Raw genomic sequence first — 9,606 nt, forward strand, 5'->3', positions numbered from 1 at the left:
TAACAAGAGTCAGTGTCAAGCACAAATTTTATATTCTGAGGTAGTTTTTTATTGAAATGGTGACAATCCAAGCTTAAATGAAATAGAGCAAAATAGTCATTATTCTAATGGCCGACGTATTCGCTTACTCAAACGCTACCAATACCATAGTCATTTGCCTGAACAATCGCATCGAGGAATTTCAGTCTTTAGAAGTTCTATGAACCCGAAGAGGTACGATTTTGCTGTCTTTGACTAAAATTCCTTTTTCTTTGAAGAAGATTCGAAACTATTTAATCTTGTTATAAATGGCAGTAAGTTGCGTTCGTGCAAGCCACAAAAAAAGGCTTGGCTGACAAGAACGAGACCAAGCACGGCCGAACTGGTCACATGTTGTTCCACCAGTTTTACTGTAAAGGTTGCGGTTTGATGAACGACGCCATATAAGGCGAGCACCGCACCGCACGTGTCATCGCGTGTGCGTTCAAATAAGCTAAACTCACGAAAATGTGCGGTGAAATTGAAACCCACACTGAGATCAAGGAGAGTAAAACGCATGGATGGTGAGCGGGATAAACTTCCCCCTAGGCCACTGTGACTTTTCCTGTGCGAAAAAATGTGGGATAAGTACATAATTTAACTCAGTCATGCACCTTACTTCAACATCTCTGTTGTGAGATTTTTCGCCTCTTTCGTTTCATTTTCATTTTGTCCATCGTGCTGCCGTTCCGTGATGCTTTGAACTGTTCTCAAGAGGTTTTATTGAGTAAATAGCTGAAAGTGTTCGTGACTTCCATCTATGCTGAGACGGGTGATGGTCCTTTCGATTGCCAGTTGTGGAGACTGGTTCGGAAAAAGAAAGAACTGATGCCGAATTGTTAATACATTCAAAGTATTTCCAATCTTCAGACTTGATTGTAAAGTGAGATAAGATTTTATGTAACTTAAAAGAAAGAAGTTATTGTAAAATAAACCCAACCGTGAATGGCCGAAAGAGAATAGTGAACAGCAAGCGTCAGTCGATACATTCATCGTTGACACCTTAACATTTGTGAAAAAGGAATAAATCATTTTACTTGCACCGTTTCAAAGGAAACTTAACAACTTTTGTCAGTCAAGAAAATTTATGTTAATCAACCACTTCCGCTGTTTCTCTAATCAGAGTTATTTTGAGCTATCGTCTTAGCAGATGGTAATTGAACCTGCTGCCGGCACTGGTGTGGAGCAACCAACAGGTGACCAGTTCGATAAAAACATCTCTGTCCGGCCGTGCTGTGGTTATTCATGCTGCCCCTTTCATTCTGGAAATATGCTAAGGCTTTGAAAGAACTCGTTTGCTTTTTTGGGAACCCCTTACAGGTTTTACGCGTCAAGCCGACGAATAGGAAGTATCTGTCGGCCCACCTGTAGAAGGTTTTTTGCTTTGTCAAACACAGGTGTGACACGCCTAGTTGGTTCGAATGGCTCACACCATACGTGACTAGATTTAGAACTGAGAGGTATACTTTGTATAAGACATGATTTTTTTTTTATATATATTTAAGTGAGAATTCTCACTTGTGCAATTTAAGTGCCCTTCATTCTTTTGGCAACGGTTTACACTGAAACACTCTTGTAGCATTTCGCCTCCAGGGCTTTCAATTGTTCATTTTAGGATCTTTCCCTTAAAAGCCATCAAGAATTATTTCCCGAACGCTGTCCTTAATCCCTCAAAACTGTTTTGATTGGTTGCTAGAAAACGATTAGACTGTAAAGTGTTTAAAATAGACAAACTTTGATTCGATTTCACCCAGAAAGACCGCTATCCTCAAAGAGAGATTAATGGTTTATATGCTTTCGTTAGTGCTCCCTCTCACCAAGCAGTGGACGTCATTCATTGGACACAAAAGTGTATTTGATTGCAACCAGAAACCGAACTAAACAAGCTCTCCAATCGCCTCGCTTCTAATAAAAGCATCCCACAACTAAGACGTTTTAAACTCTATTATGAAATGGTTTCGTGGGAGATCCAATAAAGATTCGTATAGTGGCAAGGGCTGTCTAATTTTCGTCGGAGTGTTTTTGATGAATTATTGAGTGTGGTATCCTGCTGAAGTCGGCTTCTGTAAAGAAACACTTCCCGCTTGCTTCTTACAGAGTGCAATTTAAATAGAATTCAAAGCAAATGGTTATTGCGTTTTTTCCTCGTTTCATTCAGCACTCGGAGATGGGCCAAGTCGGTGAATGATATTCATGCTAAAATATCGAAAAATACAATGGCCAAATTTGTTAAACGGGCTTTGTAGCAAGACTCTTTTTTTTGTTATTTTCTAATTAAACCTACACAGAAGATTTTGCTTATCTCTGCTGAATTAAATGTGAGATTAAGGTTTGTGAATTTTTGCAATGAAAGTTAGATAATTCGTTGGCTTAATGTGAAAACTTTAAAAAACGGGGAACGTATCAATATGTTATTCATATCCATCCTTGCCACCTGTAAGAACAGAAGACGGTAGATAGTTTCATTACACTACGCAATCTCAAGCAAACAACTGCGTCCTTAATTAAATGAACATTTTTAACCATTTACAGTGAAACCAAGATATCGTATTACTAGTTGTGGTTTTACGTTTTTGTTTTCGAATAAAATAATTTTATAGTTAATGGTTTACAAGACCATGAGAACGGTAAACGCAAGTGTTTATTTACACTTGTACTTGAGGAAGATCCTCTGTGTTTGCAGTGTTACCACGTTCCTCTTCCGTTCTTTTCACGGTTTTTTTTTAATTGCCTAACATTTTCAAATATTACTGGTCAAAGGATTTCTTTGTTCCCAATATTTCTATCCTTGCAACGTTCTTACGCAACAGTAGTACATGTACAAACGTAAAAAAAAATTCGTGCGTGGGGTTGCGCCCTTTACGCGAAATGGAAAACAGAGCAGGCTCTGATGATCATACCGGGCATCTTAATTCCTACATTCCGCATAACTACAATTCCTTGCGCCTTTGACTCAGTAGTATATTACATTAATGGCGTTGTTTTTGACAGAAAAACGTTTGCCGGTGATGTTTCTTAACTTCAGTTCCTTCTTTAACGGAAGCAAATGACTAATATCGAAAACCCAATCGATGATTTCGTTTGTGTTCCTCGCTCGAACGTTTTATCTGGATTTGTTTCATATAGTAGTCCCTTTTTGGCAGGCAGTGAAACAAAAGCCGGTGTAAGACAGCCATCGGCCTTGTTGAAGCTCCATGTTATGACGCACGTTCGTTCGGTGAACATTTTTTAAATATATATTTAGCTGTTATCAAGCCACAAATCGTGCTAAGCTCTCTTTTTTTATGGAAAGATAATGAAAAAAAAAAAAGAATTTTAATGCGTTAATCACCACTCGAGAAGTGTTCAATTTCACTCTCCCACGCGACTGCAGCCGCACAGAACAAGCCCGCTGCTGGTAACCATGTCAACAAGGGAAGGACAACAAAATGAATACCGAGTGCCCTTGTTTTTATTGTTTTATTATTATTATTATTATTATTATTATTATTATTATTATTATTATTTATTATTATTTTTTTTTTATCGTGAGCCATGCGACAATGCTGTTGCCCCAATTATTTCTATCAAGTAAAGTTTCATCAGTCGTTTAACAAACAACTTAGCCAATCTGAAGTGCGCGGTTCTTCCGCGCTTTTAGCTGTATTTTGGGTAATCATGGCAGGAAGAGAGTTATTTGTGTGCCGACCAAAGTCTTTGTAGCTTTGGCTTACTTGAAAAACCTAACAAGATTTCCAAGGCACAGAATTGAGCATGTTAAAACATGCAAAAAGTTTGTGCCCTATTCTTCAAATACTCCTTATTTACTACTTGTTTTGAACAGTGGAGGAACGAACCAGTGCGCGATCCAGGGCTAGCATTCGATTGGCTATCTGAGACCTTCTTTGATCATTGACCAATAAGAATGCCTGGTTTGTTACTTTTTGCACTTTGTTTCCTGAAAACTTCATTTATCTTAGCCAATCAGAATGGCGAATTTTTTTTCATGTATATTATAAAGTAAGACAAGAAACAGACGTGCGTACACGCTCGTGCCTTGTCCGTGTCAGTCGCATGCCAATTACAGCCTGGGCTTATTACTTAGCCGATTAATGAAGCTAAGCTCTGAATACGAGTCATCGTTTCTCATTGTTACATGATATTTGTAAGGGACGTTTTATCCGGCATTCCTGGAGTTATTTTTGTAACCCATTTGTGCTCAATATCCGATGTTCTTTTTTTCTATCGTCTACGTGCTTTCGGTAGCCTAGTGTTATCGGCAAATCCAAATATTTTTCTTTCAGCGTGATCTTACGTCGCGAGGTTTGCCTTAGTTTTTTTCCTCAAGAGTTTTATTCACGCGATCGCGATCGTACACGCCTTAAGTACTTTTTTGTATGTTTTTCTAAATTATAAGGAAGATAAAAAAGTGCGTATAGTGACCAAACAAATTTATTGATGTTAATAAGGTCCACAGGTATTTTTACTTCTCTTTTGGAACATTGGGTTATTGAATATCGCATGCCAAGTGCTGCGAGACGGGGTTTAGGGTTTACCTTCCTCACGCAGAGTCTGTTTGTAGATGTCATTGGCACAGGCAGTGCTTTCGCCTAAACTACACGTTAGTCATGATCTGGCTGAATTAACCAAGAGCTGTATCCGTGCACTGTTTCATACGTACTTTACAAGCTTATCCTATTATCCTAGTGACTGTGTGAAAGTTAAATCGCTAAAGGAAGTGGTTTTCGAAACTGAGGCAGGTATCGTATGGAAGATTCCGCGACTCGACTCTTGACGAGAAATCAAAATACATTGTGTTCCAGCGATTGAAACACACGGCATATCTATTATTTATCATGAAGCGTTTTCCCAATCTCTTGCTATGGCCTCATCTTGATCATTGTTGAGTGTCGCACATTTCTTACTGCGAATGAAATCTTAATCTCTGTGGCGACGTTAAAATATGCTGCGTTAACATGACATCCGAAGTGACTCGCTGATAATGTATTTTTCTTGCTGAAGCTGCGTTAATCCCCGTTGAGCACGGCTTTTTTTTTTTTCGATCCGTCGTCACAGAATTCTTTTTCCTTTCCCTGATTGCCTCGATCTGCGTCTCCAGCGAGGATGAGATCAGTGATGTCGGTCTGGAATCATTTCATGAATTGGCAAGTTTTGTCTTTGATCTGGCCATAATTTTCTGGGCTAGAAGTAAGTTTTTTCATACCACAGTAATCTTTGCTAAGGTTCAGTATTTGGGACAAAGTGGGGGCCCAAACTTGTCGTATACCACTTTCCCTGTCATCACAGTGAAGTGAGTGCCTGCTAAAAATAAATACCTGGTAATGAGCCAAGCATGTATGTTCGCCGAAAAAAGCCATTTTAGGCTTCAGTATTTTCATTACTCCTCACCAAGGAGGCACTATACAATAAGTTACATATACTAGAACAATGTCTTGTCACAAGCAACGAGGATTGTCTCGCGATTTTGTAACGAAAGTTTCTCGACAGATTGAGACTTTTCTCGCTTTCTGCGGAACTTTTTCATTTGAGGGCTTATGTCAACCTGTTTTGGAAAGATGTTATCCCAAGCATGGCATTGTTGTAGTACTGCGACCAAGGAGCATCATGTACCATATTTACTCGATTAAACGCAGCGGCGTTTATTAAATTTTGAGCGTGTGTTTTTTCGAGGGCGGCGTTTATTTCAAAATCATATTTCTTAAGTCACTAACAAAAATTGCGGTAGATCATTTGTAAATATTATTTAAAACCGGAATGTGTTTAAAGTTCCAATGTATGGCTTTTTGGCTACGGTAGAATAGTAATTGTCTGGCTTGTGATCAACGTTCAGAACATTAAGATGCTACTATGATCAAATTTTTATCCCTTGAATTTTTAGGTTTATTATATAGAATTCCAGGACGATAAAAAACGCCGTTTACCGTTTGGAAATATCTGCATTGGTTCCGGAGATATTTAAGTTAAGTTTGAAAAATGTGTTTTTTTTTCTTACAATCCTCGAATAAACGCGGCATTCTTCTGATTGGGTGAGACGTTTCATCGAGGGCGGCGTTTAATCGAGTAAATACGAGTGGACCGATGTGTACCTCCCTTGGCGATTGCCAGCAGTAAAATATTGGAAAAAATATTACTTGAGGCAGGTTTTTTTTGTGCAATTTGTGTCGCATCAAAAATGCGACATAAGTTTAACGAAAACATTTCTCGTGTAACATTGCCTTTATTACGGGGGTAATGGCATAATAATTATTTAAGTGTTTTTTCGGTTAAACCTTCATGAGTAAAACGCAGAACGTAAACTCAAACTCACTTACATAACGTTCCTTAAGCAAACCCAAGGTGATGCTACCTAACAAAATGAGCGTGCGACGGATATGACCGGCGCGTTTCCATGCAGGTTATACGCTCTATGAGCGGACAATCGAGATTGAGTAAGCCAATAAGAATGCTAGAAACGCAAAATCTGATATTGAAAATTTAATAACCAACAGGGGATTTTCAAGTTTTTCGAGTAAGTTAGCACCATAAAATTTGGGCAATTTCAGATTGAAACGCCATTTTCTTTTTTCGAGATTAAATCCATTTCCACTCTTTTTGTCACGTTTTGTGAAGCCGGAATATCTTAAGTGCGCACTGGTTCTTAGTGTAGAAAATATCGCATTATTTTTGGTCTTCGTGGACACAGAGATGTTTTACAGTCCCCGCGTGGCTAGGCTGGCCGAAGCAGCAAAACACTGCCCTGGTTGGCCGATAAGAGCCGCATACCGATCATAAAAGGGTTTAAAACACTTGACACCGTCAAAACAACGTTAAAGAAAAGTCCACTTTGCACGGATTTAGTTGCACATTAGGAAGTTTTAATAAGGAGTTTTGTTTAATAAATAATCCCAAACCAAGTTTGAGTATCAAAAGTGAAGGAAAAGGATTACAAATCTCAGTGATAGTTAGCCCTCCCGTGGCGTTATTGCCTTGTAGCTCGAACGTTTAATAACAGGGAACGCGCTTTTTTAGATGTACTGATTTTGGATAATTATTACATTTCGTGTATCTCCTTATGGGAGTGCAATACTGTGAAGGCGAGGGTCTACTTGGACGTTTGTCACGATTCGAGTATTTGCTTCAGAAAAAGGGTTTATGCCGCTGGAGTATATATTCTTATATTCGACAGCCACTCTAGACCATTGCCTACGTGACGTACACACACTTGTTACTGTTAATTTTAGCACACAGTTCAACTACCTCTTACAAACATCCATACACGGGACGATAAGTCTTAAGCCGAGCGCTCTCTTTTAAGTTAACGGATTGCCGGATCCTCTGAAAATAACCTTAAGCACCCTTAAAAAATGTCGTAAACTGTGACGTGAGTAGCAACTCTTTTGGAAAAGATTCACGCAAGGAATGCGTCAAGACCAAGAGATGGGATTTTGAAATGTGAATTCGTGTTAGTACTACATCATTTCATTGAGAAAGTTGTGCAGAATTTCCGGTTCAAAGAAGCAAGACTTATTTATTTGATACAATTATTAAAAGGCGTAGCAGATAGGATTTTCTGCGGAATTTTGATGCTTGAAATACGTGTTAGCACTACGTTATTTTCTGGTGAATGCGTCGCAGAATTTCCGGTTTAAAGAAGCAAGAATATAATACAGTTGAAATGCGATTTATAATAAAGAAAAAGGGCTTAAAGTCTTTCTTTTACAAGGCGGACAACACGGGATAGCTCCTCTTTTGCGCTTCCTTTTGTTATGCTTGTTTGAGATTAATGTCCATCCTCCCTGTTCTTGCTCTGTGTTCTTCCTTCTTCTCGCCGTCTTCTCCTTTCCACTTCTTTTTTCTGTGGAAAATGCCTGGCGCATGTTACAGAGCTTAAAGCTAAAATGCAGTGTCACTTGTCTTAATTAATGGACGTTGATGTAAAAATCACGTTTTCTGACGTTTTACAATTGTGGTATTGACTTCGTCTGTCTGTACCGGCGAGGCTGTTACATCTTTGGAATCTCTAGGTTCCATCAACGACAAAATTATATATAGGTGACGTGATGAAGAAGACCAGAAAATGGCATTAAGGCGACTTGTAAAAAAATTAAAATACTTTAATGCGTGACCATTTTTCCATCCATATACCTCTTTTCCTTTGTCCTATTCTCTTACGTTGTCCTGCCATTGTAAGTGGTAATTTATTTATGGCTGTCATTCGGCCAGTTGTGACGTTGGTAATATGGTATTTATTTACCGCCAGAGAATTAAAACGAGCTCGAATATTTTCTCCTACAGGCACAAGAAGATGAGGAGAGGGACAAGATTGAGCTTATCCGCTTGGCCCTTGCTCGTAACCTCTCGAGAACAATCTTATAAAACCGGCGCCACATTGACTGAAAGTGTTAATCAGAGGGCAAAAGTTCAGTGGATCCGGAGCGACAAAGCACAGAAAAATCTAAGGCTGATAAATACGGTTTAACCCTTTGTAAGAGACCACCCAAACCTCAAGCAGAAATTTTAGTGTTACTCAGAAAAAAACGCGCTCTGTTAGCGTCTGTTAGAACTATGAGTGATTTAATAATGGTGTTCCTGCCCTCTGTTTTCTAGCCTAAACCCCTAACCACCTTCCCCTCCAGTCTTTTATTGCTCATTGTAATTACCGAGTTTTGCGTTGACATACGAAGTTTTGCCGCATAACATTTTTCCTCGCGATCGTTGGACTTGTACAAAGTGTAAAGGGCGTGACTTAAAAATAGACTCTTTCTCTGTACCGATGGGACTTTTAAACGTCCTGTGCTGTTTCATCGTAAACGTAACTGAGGGATTAATGAAATCTCTTGTTGAATGCCTGGTTTAATAACGTATTGATTTCCTTTAGGGATATATCTTAAGTTCTTTAACAAACTGTTCAGATGTGTTTTGGCCCTACTTGTACTTTCTTAATGGAACATTTTTACCTCCTTTGTTGGTTCAGTTTAAAGAGAATAAAAATATGAGTTTCGGACAAATGTTTGTCCAAGCACTTTCTCCATTCAATTCTGAAAAAGACCGTTTTTCGGAAATTCGGACAAGGGTGTCTGAAATCGGTGAAATCATGTTTCTGATATGTTTTCTAACGCTTTGCAGATTCTCACCAAATTATTATTTTACAGTCACTTACGCTGTGGCGAAGTTAGCCACATGCAGCGAAAATTACGGAGAGAGTCTCAATGTTTATTGCGTTCGACATTAGGAGAACGCAATTTCCAATCTTCAGCGCCATCTTGAATTACGTCATACGTGCATTGATACGTCATATGCGCAAATCACGATCGCGCGCCTCATGATTGTTGGTTCCCATCAATCTCGTCCCCAGAGTCCGCTTTTCTTTTGGTCAGCACCAAGAACACGGATTCTCCAATTTATGCGCAGGCCTTCGTAGTGAAGGTCCATTTTTGTAACCGTTGACAACCACTGTTGTTTTAAATTTCTGAGCGTGCGAAGACGAGCCGGAAGTCCGGGATTTGCCTTGGAAGTGGACAGAGTCCGTGTTCTTGGTGCTGACCAAAAGAAAAGTGGACTCTGGGGACGAGATTGAGTTCCTATAAGATTTTTTCTTTACCTACCCTT

General features: G+C 39.2%; 1 protein-coding gene across 1 annotated transcript in view; it reads left to right on the plus strand.

Moving 5' to 3' along the window:
- LOC137970262 (nuclear pore complex protein Nup85-like) overlaps positions 1–9,325 on the plus strand; it is a 62,257-nt gene extending 52,932 nt beyond the window's left edge. Inside the window, exon 25 of the mRNA XM_068816781.1 lies at positions 8,293–9,325. Coding sequence (XP_068672882.1) covers positions 8,293–8,373 — 81 coding nt within the window. The 3' untranslated portion in view covers positions 8,374–9,325. The remainder of the gene's footprint in view (positions 1–8,292) is intronic.
- Positions 9,326–9,606: the final 281 nt, after the last annotated feature.

This window comes from Montipora foliosa, chromosome 9 (genome assembly GCF_036669935.1).
Source record: "Montipora foliosa isolate CH-2021 chromosome 9, ASM3666993v2, whole genome shotgun sequence".
In the NCBI taxonomy this organism is placed as follows: Eukaryota; Metazoa; Cnidaria; class Anthozoa; order Scleractinia; family Acroporidae; genus Montipora; species Montipora foliosa.